The sequence below is a fragment of the Saccopteryx leptura genome, chromosome 2 (assembly GCF_036850995.1).
Source record: "Saccopteryx leptura isolate mSacLep1 chromosome 2, mSacLep1_pri_phased_curated, whole genome shotgun sequence".
Classification (NCBI taxonomy): domain Eukaryota; kingdom Metazoa; phylum Chordata; class Mammalia; order Chiroptera; family Emballonuridae; genus Saccopteryx; species Saccopteryx leptura.
In genome coordinates this window covers 350,196,524-350,215,973 of record NC_089504.1, presented here as the reverse complement: position 1 = coordinate 350,215,973, position 19,450 = coordinate 350,196,524, and the positions used below count along the sequence as shown (strand labels likewise).

Sequence of the window (19,450 nt, the reverse complement as noted above, 5' to 3'; positions counted from 1 at the left end):
CCATCCAGTCTCATTTTGACTTGTAGGTCAGAGAGCATTGAATTGGGAAGACCAGGATTTAGCATGGAGTCCCTGTGCAAATTTGGGCAAGTTTTTCAGTCGCTTTGTTCCTACCACTCTGTTGAGCTAGACTTGAAATGGAGAAATCCCTGCTCCCTTACAAAATAGTCTCAATTTAATTTACAGGCTAGCAGTTTATTTGTTTGTTTTGTTTTTAGGTTGGACCAACACCAGGTACGAACTTGGAAACTTGGAGAAAGACAAATGTGGGTGGTATCACAGGAGGCATGAAAGCCATTAAGTTCACAAATATAATGCAAATCGCATACAAATATGTGCACACACTTTGCATTAATTTGTGGACTGTTTGGAGCTTTGCAAGCAGCACTGAAATCTTGAGGGTTCAAAACCAATGTCTTAAGATTAAACGAAAAGTAATGCTTTTGAAGTTATCTCTTTCTTGGTGCTTGCGAGGACTCAACTGCTGAAAGTTTGACACCCCGCCCTACCCCCTATGATGATTTCAATGCCTGATTCCATCTTACGCCTGGTCCCGCCCCCGCTGTCTGACGTCACGTGGTACTATATTTGCATACTACCTGGGACTGGGTGTGACGCTCCCCTTTTCTGCGTCTTCTCATTGGACGTGCCGGAGAACCAGACGGACCAATCAACGGCCCTTCGGACATGCGAAAGCAGGCGGGGGTGGGATAGGGATGGGTTTGGGGTTGGATCGCTAGGCATATTGACCAATTAGCCTCTGGGAAGGAACGATTAAACCTAGGATTGGTTGGAAAGAGAGGCCTGGGAATCCGTAGGCCAATGATAGCTCTGAGTTGAGGGGGCCGGTCTCCGCCTCGTAGGGCAGATAAGCAGCTGCAACGGGGGTTGGGGGGCTGTGTGGGGCTCGCTGTGGGGCTGAAGCGGACAGTCGGGCGGGCGGGCGATGGCGGGGGCCGCAGCGGGCGGCAGAGGCGGAGGTGCCTGGGGGCCGGGGCGCGGAGGGGCAGGCGGGCTCCGGCGGGGCTGCTCTCCCCCAGCCCCCGCCGGCTCCCCCCGGGCTGGGTTGCAGCCGCTCAGGGCCACGGTCCCCTTCCAGCTGCAGCAGCCGCACCAGCGCCGGGACGGGGGTGGCCGCGCAGGTGAGCTGGGCCTGAAGCGGGTGCCCGGGGAGGAGTCGTTGGGGGAGGGGGCACGTGGTGGGGGGAGGGGATTTTGGGAAAAGTGTGAGGGAAGAAAGTGGAATGGGGCGAAAGAGAAAGGGGGTCGCGCAAAGTCTGGGAGGGCAGAGGGAACGAGAGCGAGGAGCCGTGAACTCCGGGTGCAGCGCCGGGACGGTGTGCAGGGTGTCGGGCCGGGAGCTGAGGGGAGGGACCTGGCAGATGGAGGCTGGCTTTGGGGGCGTAACCGAAAAGTGGCAGAGGTGTCGTGTAGGGGTGAGTGGAAGATGCAGGGGTAGCAGCGAGGTGGGAGGAAGGGGCGAATAGAGCCTGATGGCGGTGCTCTGTGCAGGGTTGGCGCTGGAGCCTGGAGCCGGTGGGCGCTGGACGTCTGCACAGGGAGGGGGAAGGGCATGGAGGAGAGCCCTTTGGAGCCATGTGTTACTTCTACTTGAGTTTGGCCCCAGCATCCCACTCTGCAGCTTGTGGAGTTCCTTCCTCCACCACTTTTCGTGCTCTTCCCTTTATACCACCTCCTGCAGCTGATTTCATCTGAATCGTTGGAATACGTTAGTTTTAACGGCTTTGACTACGATACAAACGCTCCGTTCCTATTCCCTACATTCTTCTTGGTGTGTCCCAGAAGTATGTTCCCAAGTCACTGACCTGCTTAATATGGCTGTCTCATTCCAACTACCGTGTGTGTGTGTGTGTGTGTGTGTGTGTGTGTGTGAGAGAGAGAGAGAGAGAGACAGACAGACAGACAGACAGACAGTTGGGCAAGTTTGCCCCCTGCCTTTTCTTCTCCCCACCAAGGCTGTTGTGTCTCGGGCATTGCCAGCCAACGTGGCAGTGGGGTAAGGGCAGATACCCCCCACTTCTGAACAGCTCTGAACCGGTGTCTTAACAGCTGCTTGATGTGGGTGTGGGGAAGGAGTAAGCTTACCTAACTTTCACACTCAAAGCTGTGATGAGTCCCTTCCCCCCAAAATGCAGGCAGTTAGGAAAAGGAACCTACTTGCATGAAGAGGTTGGCAATCAGTTGAAAGGAAGGCTTGCATTTGATTCACACCACATGTGAAAAGATCATCACACACTTCCAAAGCCTCAGAGTCTACCAAATGTACAAAAGTCATGGTCCCTGCCATCTAACAGTTAATGACATTCTCTAAACCAGAGTTTCTTGAGCTTTTTGTGATTACTAAACTTGGTTGCTGCACATCCCCCTTCTGAAAGTATAGCTGTTATTACAGTGCCTTCTAGGTAAGAATGGGAGTAAGAGGGTCTTTGCAGTAGAAAGTCCAGGTCTATCTGGACCTCGCTGTAAATGTTAGCATTGCATCTTGGAATGCAGAAATTTGGTTAAATCTGTTAGCAAGATGGTGACCAAACTAGTAAAAGTATGCCTAGAACCTGGTGGTGTAGAGCAAAGCAGTGCCTGAACTCATGCCTGTCATGAGTAAGCCACAAGACTACAAATCTGTTGGGTTTTTTTGAGCTTCCTTGGAGTCCAGGGAACTTAGTATAACAGCAAGCACCAGAAACTTAGTCACTTCTAGTAGAAATCAACAGAAAGCCTGTCTGTGTAGTATCTGGAAATTTATGAGCAGTAGTATTTTAAGAGCAGTTATTCTGTTTCATCTATAGCACTGATATTAAAAAGACAAACACTGGTGGATGCTGTGGAAAGCAGATAAGTCTAGGTTTGGATGACTGGGTTCTTTATATGGCCTGTTCCTTTTTTAGGGCCAGGGTCCCTAAGACACTAATAAAAACATAGGAAACTAGAGTTCTGCGTTATGTAAAAATGATTTAGAGCAAGGTAGGGGGTGTCTTGCTTAGGAGTTGGGCTGGTGAATTATTTCTTCACCTATTAATATCCCAGAGGCATTAATAAGGCATTTACCTAGTGTGTGGTGAAGTTATCTGTAGATTTTCAATGAGGCAGGAGAGAGGGAAGATAAATGAAGAAAAGAGTGACCTGAGCCTGGGGACTACTTTGTGGCCACACATTAAGGGACTATACCTGGCCTTTGGTTTGGGAACACATCACGTCTTCTGCCGGTTAACTTTAACTTTTAAATGTATTCAGATTGTTTCCAATTCTTTGGTCTTGAGAAGTGGCCGAAGTGGTTTCCTCTCTAGGCAATATGTGATAGAAGGAAACACCTTGCAGTCATAAACCCTTAGGAGAATGGCTTTGTGTGCCAGAATGCCTGGGTTTCAAATCTCGGTTCTGCCATTTACTACCTCTGTGGTTTGGAGGGAGTTACTTAACTGCTGTGCCTCGGTTTTCTCATCTGTAAAATGTGAATAATAATAACATCATAAGAATCAAATGAGGTTAGAGATATAAAGTGCTTAGAACAGTGCTTGGCCCATAAAAATGTTTGCTGCTATAAAAGTGTTTGCTGCTACTTATATTGTTTTTCTTTCCACCTAGCCAAAGTGAGAGCACTGTTGGCCAGAGCCCATTGCCTTTTCAGGCTTCAAAGAGCAAACCCATATTGGTCTGAAACCAGTACTGCAGGTTTTAGAATTTCAGGGCCTCCCTTTGCACTTTTATTCCCTCATCTTTTAAAATGAGCTTTTTAAAACAGGGCTCTGAAACCCAACTGTTTAAAAAAGCAGGTGAGCCGGGACTGGGTTTCAGGAACAATTAAGTGTCGTCACTGTTTCTGTTTCCCATCTCAAAGTGATGTCGTGCTCAGCCCTGTGCAGTTATCTCTACGCCACACCTTGTTGTGTTCTTGACAAGATATAATAGACCTTGTAAACAAGGGTTGTGGTATGAAGAGCAGGATTTACCTTCTGTGGCCATTCACAGAACGGGTGTCTTCATAAAGTAAGGAATGGCTTCATTTTATGAGCCTGGGCTAGGAGTGTGGAAGGCAGAAGAGAGTAGAGTGGAAAATAAAGGTCAACTCTAAGAAAGCTAAGAGTCACTAGTGGGTAATAGAAACACAGGATAAATTTCTTACTGCAGTTACTCCTTTAATTCTCATCTGTGTCTCATGTCTCTTGGGGGCTGTTCATGTTTATGTTCTTCCAGGACCACTGATGATGGCCAAAATGGGACTAGGAGGTGAATTGTTTTGGGTTCCAGTCTTCCTATCCTGTTAAGTATCTCTCTCTTCACATCCCTAGAATGAAGCTAATGTTCAATGCAGCTTTGCAAAGTCTCCAGTGGACTAGGCCCACTGGAGCCAGATGGGTGCTGGGGGAGCCAGATGCTACCTCTGTACCTCCTGGACGCACCAGGACCTTCTTAATCCGGGGTGGGTAATTAGGGCCTACAGGCCAGGCCTCTGCCTGTTTTTGTAAGTCAAGTTTTATTGGAACACAGCCATGCTCCTTCATTTAGGTATTGTCTGTGGCTGCTTTTGCACAATAACAGAGTTGAGTAGTGCCCTGGCCGGGTGGCTTAGTGGATAGAGTGTTGCCCTGATGTGTCAAGGTCGCAGGTTCAATCCCTGGTCAGGGTACATGCAAAAAGCAATCACTGAGTGCACAACTAAATGAAACAACCAAGTGGAACAATGATTTGATGCCTCTCTATCTCCTTTCCTCTCTCAAATCAATGGCAAAATTAAAAAAAAAAAATAAAGCCGATTTAAAAAAGAGATGAGTGCTTGACCTGTGGTGGCACAGTGGGTTAAGCGTCGACCTGGAGCTCGTAGGTCGCGGGTTCAAAACCATGGTTTCCCCCGTCAAGGCACATATGGGAGTTGATGCTTCGTGCTACTCCTCCCCTTCTCTCTCTCTCTCTCTCTCTCTCTCTCTCTCTTCTCTAAGAAAATTTAAAAAAAGAAAAAAAAGAAAAAGAGTTGAGTAGCTGTGATAGATACCATTTGGCCTGCAAAGACAAAAATGTTTATTACATAGTCCTTAATAGAGAAAGTTGGCTTAGCCTCATCTTAATGTTCCTGACCATTATTTCTACATAAAGATCAGTTTCAAATGTATACACCTCAGAAAATCCGAAGGAGGTGAAGGAAACCAACCAGCCTGTGTACCTCGTGCATATTTTAGGGACAAAGAAACGGGGTTATCAGCTTCCAGTCACTTCCCTTTCCTTATGCGAGATCAGCACTTGTGAATCCAGGCTACCTACCTCCCCGCTTGCAGGTGACATATGTTCAGTAGGCTAATTTGGATTTACATAAAGGCTTAACTGTTAGGCAAATTTGTACCCCCTTTCCACTTACCCACCTTGCAAACCTGACAACTCTCAATTGCAAGTGAACACATTTCAAAATCATATGAAAATTACTTTAGGCTTATCTCCTGTTTTGGATTTTTGTTGTTACCTTTTATTTTGTTTGAACAGATTGCTGTGAGCTGGCAGTAGTCATGGCTGCCTTTAAATACCGGCTTCCCCACGGGGACCTAGGAAGGGTTTATTTTAAGTGCTGGTTAGGTCTTCCAGGATGGTCGCTTCTATGAATATAATGCAGTATTGTTATTAGCAATGCTATTGGTAATTATTAAACTCCTTTACTTGCAGTGCTTTGAAAATTTAGTTCATGGGGGATGGGTGTTTAGATAGGTATGGAACTACATAAAGGAGGTTGCTTATGGGAGACCCTGAGAGGAAGCCCTTATCAAACCATGGTCCTTTTGGACCCTGGTGCCAGAAACAGCCTAGAGATTAGAATAGAGACCAACCTTTCTATGCCAAAGGGCCATCTTGCTGTAATGAATCTTGGGGGTGCAGTTAAAATCCTTTAAGATCTACAGTTGTCCTTCAAACCCCTGTGAGTAAGGTAGCTTCTGTTTGGGAGCATTAATCACCAGGTACTTCCCAGCCTGCCACTGCTAACTTGCTTTTAACATCTTTGTTAGTACCAGGCTCATGGTCAGCAAAATTTACTGCTGAAGTATCTGACTCTTAACATGTTATCATCAGCGATGGCATCCTTGAAATTGGGGGCACAGTGTCTTAACTGCTTTATCCCTGGGTACCCAAAGAAGTGTGGGTCCATGTGTTCTTCAATATTTTGGATAGCAAAGGATTAGGATTATGTACATATGGGAAGTTCTCTACTTATGTAATATAGAGCTCGGATATTTTCAACCATTCGAGGTCTGTGGAGGAGGGATGAAAACAACAGTGGGGTGTGATGCTAAGAAGACATCATTCTCTCTGGTTCCAGATATAGATAGATCTTTAGAAAATTTGAAGCAGGATTGCAAAATATGAGTGTTGCCAAAGTGGTTGATGGGCTTTATTTAATAGCCAGAAAACAATTTCTCTGAATTTTCTGCTAGTTTATACTGAATGGTATGACAGGCACCAAGGTCACACTATCCCTTGATCTTAGTGGAACTGTTAGAAGTTGAGCTTCCTCCTCTGGATTCTTACAGCTTTCCAGGAGAGCCTTTGTGCTAAAGGATTCAGACTTTAGGGTGTGACATGTTCCAGGGCCGGGTCTGGTTTTTTGTGTTTTTTTGGTATTTTTCTGAAGCTGGAAACGGGGAGAGTCAGTCAGACAGACTCCCGCATGTGCCCGACCGGGATCCACCGGGCACGCCCACCAGGGGCGACGCTCTGCCCCTCCGGGGCGTCGCTCTGTTGCGACCAGAGCCACTCTAGCGCCTGGGGCAGAGGCCAAGGAGCCATCCCCAGTGCCCGGGCCATCTTTGCTCCGATGGAGCCTCTGCTGCGGGAGGGGAAGAGAGAGGAAGGAGAGGGGGAGGGGTGGAGAAGCAGATGGGCGCTTCTCCTGTGTGCCCTGGCCGGAAATTGAACCTGGGACTTCTGCATGCCAGGCTGACGCTCTACCACTGAGCCAACAGGCCAGGACCCGGGTCTGGTTTTGAGTTCTTATTGACACTGTATATCAAATGCTATTTGACACTAGCTCACACGCTTTACTAGACTTACCTGGGCTTACTTGTACTCAACAGGCAGTTTGGAGCCCTTTTAAGTGGCTGAAAGGGAAAAACCTTTGTGTTTCCTTCCCAGTTCAGAGCCATGGTGGGTGTCCACCAGCAAGTTAGTTCAGTGAAAGTGGACAGTCTCGTCAGGGGTTACTGAGTTATACTCCCCTCTGAGATGACTGGAAGAATGGAAGCAGAGGAAAGATGAGTGGGAAAGCTGGTCAGCTTTCTACCTCTGCCTGAATTGCACCTTCACAGAGGGCTCCCTTTATTTGGTTTGCAGGGTTATGAATTAACCCAACATTAGCCAAATCTATTCACATTGTTAGGTAAAAAACAAATCCTGATCTCAGTGAGAAAAGTTTTGGATTATATTTGAAGTTATAAATTATCTGTGCTCCAGTTCCTCTCCAGTCGTGGGGAGTTTGGGAAGGAGCCACTGTTGGGAACAGCTGTGTGGTGGGAGGTTCTGCACAGCTGGTTGCTCACGCTCAGGTCTCCAGCTCCTGTTCCCCACCAAACCTCCCGATTTTGAGTTCCGACCCTGGCACTTTGCTTTCTCCTTTACACTTTTCCTCAGGGTCACTACAAAGCTGACTGCCCAGCTTGGAGTCATTTAAATGTTTATCCTCAGGCGTGAATAAGCCTCAATTACCTTTTGCTGTGTGGGAGCACCAAAGCCAATCAAGGGTAGCTTTAACAAACTTAAAAGAATGCTATCAAAATATTTCATAATAGGAAAACTTTTAACTGCAGCCCCTGGGGAACCTGGAGCTATAGTCTGGGCTGTGAACAGACACTTACCCTGCCCTGCTCACGAGCCACAGACAGCTGACACTGGGGGGGGGGGGGGGGAGCGCCCTGGGCTCAGCCCTGCCTGCACATTAGCAGTTCTACTTCCAGCTCCCTAATACAAAGGATGGAGGTTGAGGGGAGGCCTGGGAAGACTCCGAAGAGTTTTGGTTGATCTGAAGCATCAGGCTCATAGAGGTGGGGGGTTCTCTTGGAGGTGACTGAGAATGACTTCTTAGAGAATGCAGTGTTTGGCAGTAGAGCTGTAAGCCTGGGAGGCCTCTTTTTTGACCCTGTGCTCCCTATTTTGCAAATAGTGAGTGGTTTTTTTTGTGGGGGCTTTGTTAATAAGCATAGTCTAGTCTAGTCTATCACCAGCTCTGCCACCTGAATCCTTTATCATCTGATCCTAAATGAAAACATGCAGGAGAGCCTTGAGGGCTTACCTCTTTGAGAGGCAGAGGTAGGATTACATATACAACCCAGAAAGCAAATAACATGTCTACAAGCGACATGAATTTATATTTTTCAAGCTGGAGGTGGCATAGGATGAAGAAATACTATATTCAGTGTTAGATGGGGTTAATTAGAGATTGACTAGGCTTTGAGTAGGCTTTTTTTTTTTTAAATTGGACATCATATTATTCTCCCTAAGGTTAAAATTTTACTCTCTTCTCCTTTCCCTTTTAAATTGGCATTGGTGTGGCCTTGTCTGATCAGCTTGTATTCCTTAACTTTTTCAAATCTTTTGAGTCCCTTTTGCCTCATGCTGGAAATTGTGTGCCTGCCTTTTTAAAAGGTAGGCACCTCATGTTTCAAGTTCAAGTGCAATGGAACTCACCCTGCAGCTTGAACAGATTTGAGTGTTTTTGCAGAGGGAGGGCCAGGGCAGATGGGGAGTGTCGTGCTCAATAAATACTTGTTGGATTGAGTTGCTGGAAAGGCAACAGGGGTGGGGAGAGTGAGCCACACTTCCCCCAGGCTGACTGGAAGTGGTTTTCCCCACTTCTGATCTCCATACACTGTGCCCCCTTTATAACACCTCTCTTCTGCTACTTACAAGCACTCCCACCCCCTCGTGTTAGTTCTCTCTCTCTCTCTCTCTCTCTCTCTCTTTCTAAATCACTGTTCTATTCAACCTGGTCATTGGGCTTGAAGCCCAGCTGGTGGCAAAGACGTGGCATTTCCATGGATGTCATTGCTAGGCTGGTAGACTCTCTTCCCCAAACACTTAAAGCCAGAATGTGACTAGGGTAGTTAGTTACCAGGTTGATCTATGGAAACAGCCAATGTTTAGGATTTTGTAATGATTTTGTAAAGATGCCAGACTACCTGGCTTTAGGCTTAGATGTGGGTATAGGCGAGAGGCCAAGGAGACCGAGATGAATACTGGATGTCCCTCCCTCCAGGTTGATTTGCACCAGCTACCTGGTAATGGTATATAATGCATAGCAAAGGAAAGCAGGAAGACAAATCTGAACTGGTGACTTTTCTAGGCCAGGGAGCAGTTGTCTGTTGGCCCCTAGAGAGGCTTCAGAGGTGTGATCAGGCTAGAAGCCCCCGTCCCAAGCCAGATACCACCCTGTGATGTAAGCACTGATGTTTCTACTCTTCCCCTACCGTGTGGGGAAATGCTGGAAAGGGATGCCTATTATTATTCCCAATCCCTGGACACAAACACCGTCATTCATGGAGTCTTTGTTCTCCTGCCTTTAAAGTTGTCAACCACAGGCCTGGTAGCTTAGTTAAAATGTTTTATAAATCTGCTCTGCTGGGGGTAACTGTGAAAAGAGTAAAAATGTGATTGGGAGGAAAGAAAGGACCCTTCTCTTAACCTCCTCCTTTCTTCCCCCTCTTCCCTACCCCGTACGCTGCCTTCCCTTTAAGGGTTTTCTGTGCTCTGTGCACGTTTGATCGCCCACACTGCTTTGAGAGAACCACCGTTGATAACACGTGCGCTCCCTGCCCCACACCTGCAAGCTGGCTGAAAACCTGCCGCATGGCCCCTGTTTGGGGTTGTCTTTGTAATTCATGCCCATCAGATAGGATATACACACTGGGGTGGAGGGCGGAGCTGGGCAGCATTTGGCATGACAGAGGGATGCAACCAGAGAGCTTTCCCAGTGTTACGACGTAGTGTGCATTCAGAGATTGGGGAGAGGAGGACACTGTGAGTCACATCCATGGGGTTTGCGCACATCCTTAGGCTGAGAGCAGCACGTGGACTATTCCTTTTTAGAATCAAAGTTCTGGGTAGTTCTGTGTTCACAGAAGACTAGAGCAGAGATCTTGTGGAAAGGAAGAATTTGTGACTCCCAACTCTGATAGGCCTCCAAATTCATGTGTATTTTTTAGGGAAGAAGAGAGTACAGAGATTTAGTTTTGACAATGTTTAGCTCTTTGTTGCTCATAGGCACTACTCTCGAATGTTTCTCATTCATCTGAACAACAGTCCTGCAGGTGCAGGTGGCATTTAGTTGTTTTTGTAGATAAGGAAACTGAGGCCTAGAGAGGAAATGACTTGCCCAAAGCCATGTGACTAAGAAAGCCCTTTTGCTCCTGATCCCAGGGCTGTTCCCACGTAATCTGAACAGCCTGTTGTGAATTTCCTCCCTGGCTGGCATCCTCTGCTGCCTGCCCAGCACATCACAGTGTTTGTGTCCCTTCTGCTTGTATACCTGTATTCCAGGGTCAAAAATTCATTTGTGCCCTGGTCGGTTGGCTCAGCGGTAGAGCGTCGGCCTAGCGTGCGGAGGACCCGGGTTCGATTCCTGGCCAGGGCACACAGGAGAAGCGCCCATTTGCTTCTCCACGCCTCCCCCTCTCCTTCCTCTCTGTCTCTCTCTTCCCCTCCTGCAGCCAAGGCTCCATTGGAGCAAAGATGGCCTGGGCGCTGGGGATGGCTCTGTGGCCTCTGCCTCAGGTGCTAGAGTGGCTCTGGTCGCAACATGGCAATGCCCAGGATGGGCAGAGCATCGCCCCCTGGTGGGCAGAGCGTGCCCCTGGTGGGCGTGCCAGGTGGATCCCGATCGGGCGCATGCGGGAGTCTGTCTGACTGTCTCTCCCTGTTTCCAGCTTCAGAAAAATGGAAAAAAAAAAATTCATTTGTTCAGTTGACCAAATTAGAGACTTTGAAAGGAAAATGGGCTGCAAAGAAGTTTCTTTGTTCCTTTAGCAAACTATAAGCAACATCCACCCAGAGTAACTAATTGGATGGTGGTGGTTATTACATCATGTATGTGATGTAGTGGTGGCTTTTGAGTGCTTCCAACTGGTTGGAGATGGACATTTTCCATGTGGAATGAGAAGCTAACTAGGGACAGATAGGGCCCAGGAGGCAGGGGGGATTTTCTACCTATATGGGGTCATAGTCATTGTTCTTGAGCTTGGGATCATGTGGAGATTCTCTTAAGATGGAACTTACAAGAAAAGGTGTCTTTCTAATGTATGACTATGTGGAACCCCAAAAAAGGAACTGGGAGTAAATGTGGGGAGTGTATTCTTATGCTGGGGATTGGGTGCAGGTGGCATTCCATCATGGTGACAACTTACTTTGATGTGGGGCAGCCCTGGTGCAAACCTTCTCCGGACCCCCTGCTGTCTGTACCTGTGCAGTCTCCCTCTCCTAGCTTTAGGTTAACTGGGCCTGAAGTCATTGTGATACATGATAGTGCCTCTCTGAGACAAACATGTGCCCAGTAGGGGGATTGAATTCAGGAGAAAGTTCATGTGGAGACTTGGTATCATGGAGAATTGCCTGGCCTGTTTCATAGAAGTTACCTAACCCTCCTGACACGGTTAGGAGCAGTCTTCCCTCCTTACCTCTCTTACAAAACCAGATTCTGTGTAGAATTCTTGAATGTTCTAATGACCATATGCTTATTTGGAACCTTTCTTTCCCAACTTCCTAAAATATAATGCCATTGTAATAAATACTATAAAATTATTCTGTATAATAAAGCTATTTCCATGGTTCATATAAATGCTTTGTGGTTATTTTTTGTGGCTTTTGTTGTTTCAAGAAAAAGACAAGAATAATCAACTACCTTTTCTAACAAGTACTTTTCCTGGTCCCTGTGCACATAATCGTTCATCTCTAAACCTGAACACTTGAGGCAGGGACAAGGGGCCAGAGCTGTGGAGCCATCGCTCGTGGCAGAGCCCCTTTTGCTTTCTCTTTCTCTTGAACCTCCCACCCTCGGATACTTCCTTGTTTTCATATAGAACACCACACAGAAACCCAACAAAAGGCGGGATGTGTGCATATCTGAGTGTGTGTGTCTCAGGTTGAATGTGCAAGAGCGGGTATTATGTGAGAAAAAGCGCACATGAAAGAAAGCATATGAGAAAGCAAGTGGGGCAGATATTTAATAATAGGCGGATCCAGGTAAAGGTTATATGGGTATGTACTATTCTTTTCCAAGTAAAAAGTCTAAGAAATGAATATATGCTAGACTATAATTTGACTGTGCCACGGTGAAAGTTTTTTTCTACCATTCTTATAACATCTCCTATTCTCCCCCATTTAACAGACGGAACAACTGAAGCCCAGAGAAGTCAATGACTCGTCTGAGTTCATGTAGCACATTGGGGCAGAGGCAGGATATGGGCCCAGGTATTGACCATTACAGTAGGCCACCTCTCAGGAGACTTCATCTTGTCCTTACTACTCAAGCTGAACAAGGTTGGCATCAGATTCTGAGAACGATTGGGTGCCTGCTGCTGTGTGTCCGAGCCCAGACATTCCCCACGTGGGCCCAGCAGAGGGATCGCCAGGGCGGCAGCAGTCTGCTGAAACACACTGAGCATATTCAGGGTGTCCAGGCACTTCTAGGGGAAAACTGCTTCCTTATTCTAAGAAACACTCTTCTTCTCTTCACTCTACTCTCTTTATTTCTTAAAATACATGAAATCAGAAGGCCCTCTTGCGCCAGAGCCATGGAGTAATACTACTTTGCATTTTTATGTAGAGATCTGAGGGGGGAAAGTTGAATTTAGTTTAGAAAGCAATGTCAGGTTTGGGCCTGAGCCTGACAGCTGTGTGTGTACCAGTCGGTTTGTTGAACCAACCGCCTTGTGCAGGAGCCTGAGAGAGGGCATCTGTATGGTTTATTGCGGCATGTTTTACCAAGGGGACAGGAGTTACAGCTTCACACACAAAGTGAGGTCTCATTCTTAGGCAGTGAAACCTTCCACACACTCCAGGCCTGGTGATCCCTGCTAAGCAGACGGAGTTAGAGGGCCAGGCGCTGCTCTTCATCCCCAGGCCCCTGTCTCACACCAGACCACGTGGTATGCGTCCTCTGTGCTCCTTGAAGGCGCGTGGATTATTCCTGACTTTTTTGCTTACTGATGTTTCCCCTACTTTCCAGAATTGGGGTAAGTAAATGATCCTACTCTGTTTCTTAACACAAAAAATAAGTTTTAGTAAGTCTTTAGCTTTAGTGTGTGTCCTTTATTTGAAATGCCTCCCTGCAGCTACCCTAGAGCCGTGAGACTGTAGTTAAGTTGGCATCAAAGGATTTTTTTCATGGGCTCCAGCCAGTGATGTAAAGTAGGCCCATGAGCCTATATTATTACCCACCTTACATACTCAGATTGTTTGCCCTTAGGCAGCTACCAAGTTATATCTGCTGTCCCACTATTCTCTAAATCTTCTTGGTTCTCTTCTACCTCAAAGTAAGTGCCCGGTAGACGGGCATCGAGAATGAGGACATGATGCAGATGGGATCCCGTTGGGTTGTCTGCAGCTTAGGGGACTGTGTTGGAGCAGCTGTGCAAATGGTCAATGCTATCTGCTCAGATGGGACCAGGGCAATTGAGGCTTTTCCTTCCAGTTCTTAGAGGCATGGATAAGTCTTGGTATTTAACATTCCGAACTGTTTCACTTTTGCTTCAGGAGGATAAACCTTTTCTTTACCTGACTTATAAAAGAAGGTAACATTCCTGTTAAGCAGCTCTTGATTTAAGTGCAGATACAAAGCCCATCTTATACAGGGGAGGATGGTGTAACTTACCTTCAGTCACTACTGGAAGCACACATGGTGAGGGGAGCTGACACACATCCTTCTGCGATCAAGTCATTAGTGGGCAGGCGTGTACTGATAGTAGGACACATTTTCCCAGTGCCAGACCTTTCAAGGCTCTTTCTGGAGGGGCCATCTAATCTTGCTTTATAGGCTAGATTCATCCTGGAGGCACTCACTACACAACCTTTGATCCTCCCTTAGGAGATCTGAACAACTGGCAAGACCAGGGCTGTAGAGCAGGGGCTGACCTGGAAGGTTGCCCAGCACACTTTGGGGTTTTTCCACCCGCAGGACACAGCCTGGGAGTTTGCCACTGAGTTGAGGTCAGGCTGGGTCATTCCAGAATGTCAGAGGCTAGTTAGGGAACCACTAGATAGGGTGTAGTGGTCTCTGGGTATTTCCTCTTTGAAGCTGGGGACACGGAGTAGGAATAAGGAGATGGAGATAATCAGAGAAGACTTTCTGCAGGTGGGACTAAATGGTCCACATATGTAGCTTTTCAAGGCTGTGAGTGTTAAGCAGAATGACCCTAGTAGGATTTTAGACCCTGAAGGCGAAGCATATTCTGTGGCTATATCTTCCTGGCCCCGAGGAACAACTGAGCAATTGCTCCCTATACCCCTGCTCCCTGCCCCCAGCCCAGAGAAAAATGAACCAGAGTCAGGGATAAAGCAGATGTCCTGACAGATTCCAAACTAGTGAGGTGTAGCAAGTGACAAACCTGCCCTCTGAGCACTGATGTCTGCGGGGTGTTTATTTCCAGCTCCCCCGGTCATGTGACCAGACCTGCTTGTGGTTTGCCACAGGTAAATTGAGTACTATTTATACTGCCTGCTTGGGAGGCGGTGGGAGAGATCATCTGGGAGTCCACAACACAGCTGTCTGGTCAGCCTAGGTAAGGCAGGTCTCCCTTTGACTTTGTGCCTTTTTCTCCCCTTAACTTATTTTGCCCCAGATAATAGCATGGACTTTGAGCTTTCAGTTTGCTGAATTGTGGTCAAGAAGCACCTCTTATTTACCCTTTAATAGTTGGGGAATCCTAAGGCTAGAGGAGGCTCAGGCTGTTCTGATGTAATGTCCTGCCTTCCAGGGGTTAACATTGTGATAGCTGGGAACATAGAGTTATCTCTGGAGTTGTTCCTGGGTAGATTCTACAATTTCCCTCTTTCAGTTCTGATGAGCAAATTCTCCCTAGCTAAACTCTCCTAACTAAAATCTTTTTACTGCCTTTCATTTTTTCACCAACACAGAAGACTGATAAATTATAATTCATTTCATCTTCCTCCTGGAACCTACCTATCTTTCCTTTAGCCATTTTTATCCATCTTCTCTGGTTTCTACAGTCTTTTTGAAAAACAATAATGGCAAGTGGATGCCCAGGGCCAACATGGCTGGGCATATATGGGTTATATCCATCTTCAAGAGAGCGAGAGGAGGGGATGGAGGTAGTAGAGGGAAAGAGAGAGAGAACAACATTAACTTGTTCCACTTAGTTGTGCACTCATTGATTGCTTCCCATATGCACTCTAACCTGGGATTGAGCCAGCAACTTTGGTGTACCAGGACCACACTTTATCCATTGAGCCACCCAGCCAGGACTGATGTGACAATATGGTTCAAAGCAGGGGTCTCCAAACTACGGCCCGCGGGCCACATGCGGCCCCCTGAGGCCATTTATCCGGCCCCCGCTGCACTTCCAGAAGGGCCACCTCTTTCATTGGTGGTCAGTGAGAGGAGCACAGGGTGCCTGTGCTCCTGGAGTACTGTATGTGGTGGCACCGCAAAGTGCGGCGTCACTCACGTACAGTACTACTTCCGGTGATGCGGGACGCACGCGTCATGGCTCCTGAAGCACGTCATATCACTTGTTACGGCTAGCAGTGACATATGGAACTGGACATTGACCATCTCATTAGCCAAAAGCAGGCCCATAGTTCCCATTGAAATACTGGTCAATTTGTTGATTTAAATTTACTTGTTCTTTATTTTAAATACTGTATTTGTTCCCTTTTTTTTTTTTTTTACTTTAAAATAAGATATGTGCAGTGTGCATAGGGATTTGTTCATAGTTTTTTTTATAGTCCGGCCCTCCAGCAGTCTGAGGGACAGTGAACTGGCCCCCTGTGTAAAAAGTTTGGGGACCCCTGGTTTAAAGTCTCCTTCACTTAGTATCTTTATTCTGCCTCATCCTGATTTACATGTTTCAATTCCTTGCCTCAGATTAAGCCTTATTCACTGTTTCATTTCTTCTCACCCGTCTTCTTCTCTTTCCCCAAATTAGAAATCCAGGGCTGTGAATTTGACTACAACCTGCCAAGACTGAAATGCTGACGGGTTTAGGTCCCTGCTGTAGAGTGAACTGAATTTCTCTCCCCAAATTAAGCCAGTTTTTAAAAAATTTTTCACAACTTTATTTTGGAAAAATTTCAAACCTATAGAAAGGTTGTAAGCACTATGCATACCCACTTATTTGTCACCTAGACTCATTGATAACTTTTAGCCCCAATTATCTAATCTCTCTTTTCGCCTGTGCATTATGTATGTGTGCGTCTAGACATACACACAGATGTGCATCCATATGTGCTTTTTTTGGTGATCCATTTGAAAATAAATTGCGAATATGACACTTTGTCCTTTACTTCAGTGGCATCTCCTGAGGATAAGGGCATTGTCTATGTAATTACAACATTGTTCTTAAACTAAAGAAATGATCTCTGAGTGATGTCATCTCATTCAGTTCATTTTCAATTTTTCATTTTGTGGCTTTTTTTTTTGATCCAGGATCCAGTGTCAAGGTTTTTGTTTAGTTATGTCTTTTTAAAAAGTCTCTCTATTTCTATAACTCCACTCCCACTCCTGTTTTTTGTTTGTTTTGGGATTTTTTAGTGACTTTTGAAAAGTATATACCAGTTGTCTTCTTTTTTTTTGTTGTTGTTGTTTTCTAAAGTTGGAAATGGGGAGGCAGTCAGACAGACCTCCTGCATGTGCCCGACCGGGATCCACCCGGCACGCCCACCAGGGGGCGATGCTCTGCCCATCTGGGGTGCCGCTCTGTTGTAACCAGAGCTATTCTAGCACCTGAGGCAGAGGCCACAGAGCCATCCTCAGTGCCCGGGCCAACTTTGCTCCAATGGAGCCTTGGCTGTGAGAGGGGAAGAGAGCGACAGAAAGGAAGGAGAGGGGAGGGGGAGGGGTGGAGAAGCAGATGGGCGCTTCTCCTGTGTGCCCTGGCCGGTAATCAAACCCAGGACTCCTGCATGCCAGGCCGACACTCTACCACTGAGCCAACCGGCCTGGGCCCCAGTTGTCTTCTAGGTGTCCCACATTCTTTATTTTTCTGCTTCCTCATAGTGGTGTTTAACTTGTTCTTCTGTCCCCTGTATTTGATGCAGATGAGGAATTAGGTCTGGGGCCTGATTCCATTTTGGTAAAACATTTCTGGCAAGCACGTTTCATGAATGAAGTTGTATACTTCATGTTCTGTCACCTTAGGCACAGAATGTCCATTCCTAGCTAAGTTTTTGATCACTGGAGGGGATGATCACCAAATTCTCCATTGTAAAAGTATATTAAAAATAATATTTAGCCTGACCAGGCGGTGGCGCAGTAGATAGAGCGTTCGGGCTGGGATGCAGAAGACCCAGGTTCGAGACCCCGAGGTCGCCAGCTGGAGCGCGGACTCATCTGGTTTGAGCAAAAGCCCACCAGCTTGGACCTAAGGTCGCTGGCTCCAGCAAGGGGTTACTCGGTCTGCTGAAGGCCCACGGTGAAGGCACGTATGAAAGAGCAATCAATGAACAACTAAGGTGTTGCAACGCGCAATGAAAAACTAATGATTGATGCTTCTCATCTCTCTTCGTTGTCTGTCTGCCCCTGTTTATCCCTCTCTCTGACTCACTCTGTCTCTGTAAAAAAAAAAAAAAAAAAAGATTATAAAAAATAATATAATATTTAGCCTGACTAGGTGGTGGCACAGTGGATAGAGCGTCGGACTGGGATGCGGAGGACCCAGGTTCGAGACCCCCAAGGTCGCCAGCTTGAGTGCAGGCTCATCTGGTTTGAGCAAAGCTCACCAGCTTGGACCCAGGGTCGCTGGCTCGAGCAAGGGGTTACTCGGTCTGCTGTAGCCCCACGGTCAAGGCGCATATGAGAAAGCAATCAGTGAACAACTAAGGTGTCGCAACGAAAAACTGATGATTGATGCTTCTCATCTCTCTTTGTTCCTGTCCGTCCCTATCTCTCCCTCTCTCTGACTCTCTCTCTGTCTCTGTGGGAAAAAAAAAATTTAACATACTATTCTTTAATGAGTGGTTTATAGGATAAGACTTTGAAATTATATAAATATTCTGTTCTCCGCAACATTTCACCCAGTAATTTTGACATCCATTGGTGACGCTTCCTGATTGGGATATTATTGGGAGTTGTATAAAGCCAGTTCTAATTTAACACCAATGGATGTAAAGTATTGGTATGAGAGGTTCAAAAGAAGAATAAAAAATGGGGGGTGTTGGAATCAATGAGGGAAAGGCAACTAAATGGGGCCGTCACATTCTGTCAGCTTTAAGTATTTTGTGTGACTTGGGCTGATGTTAAGTTAGCAGATGCTCATTCCCTAGCATCTCCAGTGGACTGCCCGCATTCTCTTTTCTCAGCAAGCACTCCAGGCAAATTCTCACCTACTACTCCCTGAGCCGTGTCTGACTTCCATACTGCTGTCTAGAAGTTTGCTCGAGGTCAGGGAGAAAGCAGGCAGGAGGGAGCTAAAAATAAGCCATGGTTTGTTCACAAAGTAAAAACTATTTTGACTAGTTGAAATTTATCTGTAGTTCTGTTCTAGTTTCCTTTTCTTTCCTTCACTGGCTTTCCACTTTCCTCACAAGAAAAGGGATCCCTCAGATCTTAATTTTCTTCCTCCCCTCACCCACCGTGCCTGTGGGTAAAACAGTGTTCTCAAGACCCAGGTATATATGGTCATCCTGGTTCCTAGCAAGGGGAAGGACTAGGACCCTTCCGATCCATGGAGTCGTTCCTGGACCAAGGCAGTCAGGCAGTCATGCCAGTTGAGTTTGACAGTGAAACACAAGTGTGGGAAATGTAGTTTCAAAGTCTTCTATTGGAGAAAAAGGCCTGCGTCTCAGTTTGCTCTGTGGCACTAGAGAAGTCCGTTCACCTCTCTACATGGGGTGTGTCATGGCCCTTCCACCCAACCGGTAACACTTGGAAGCTCTGCTCCTCTTCTAGAGGAGAATTCATGAGAGTATATGGGGTACATGCATTCAGAACAGAAATCGGGGTGCAGTTTCAATCAAAATTGTCCTCACAGGATGTGTTGTGGACAAAGCTCCTCAATCTCTGATTCTTCCTTCACCTTCTTACCTTACTAGACTACCTAAGAGCTGACTGGATGTTGTGGTTTCTTCTTTGCTTGATAAGAATCAGGTCATTGTGAGCATTGAAAGTCCTGAAGGGTTTAGGCCTATTCTCTGAGTTTATAGGGCACCGAGAAAGTCATCACTCCCAAAGAACTACAGGGTGAGGATTTTTTTTCTTTGAGAGAGGGCTAGGCTATGTGCTAGTTATGCTATT

At 46.6% G+C, this 19,450-nt stretch overlaps 2 protein-coding genes across 5 annotated transcripts in view; one reads left to right on the top strand and one right to left on the bottom strand.

Moving 5' to 3' along the window:
• ABI3 (ABI family member 3) overlaps positions 1 to 19,450 on the bottom strand; it is a 523,965-nt gene that overhangs the window by 39,729 nt on the left and 464,786 nt on the right. The gene's annotated exons all lie outside the window — the stretch shown is intronic.
• FAM117A (family with sequence similarity 117 member A) overlaps positions 907 to 19,450 on the top strand; it is a 47,487-nt gene continuing 28,943 nt past the window's right edge. Inside the window, exons 1-2 of one of the 2 annotated variants that reach the window (XM_066364490.1) lie at positions 1,010 to 1,142; positions 12,368 to 12,450. In XM_066364490.1, coding sequence (XP_066220587.1) covers positions 12,396 to 12,450 — 55 coding nt within the window. In that variant the 5' untranslated portion in view covers positions 1,010 to 1,142; positions 12,368 to 12,395. Of the gene's footprint in view, positions 1,143 to 12,367; positions 12,451 to 19,450 lie in introns of both variants that reach the window. The other variant, XM_066364489.1, reaches the window with a different exon arrangement.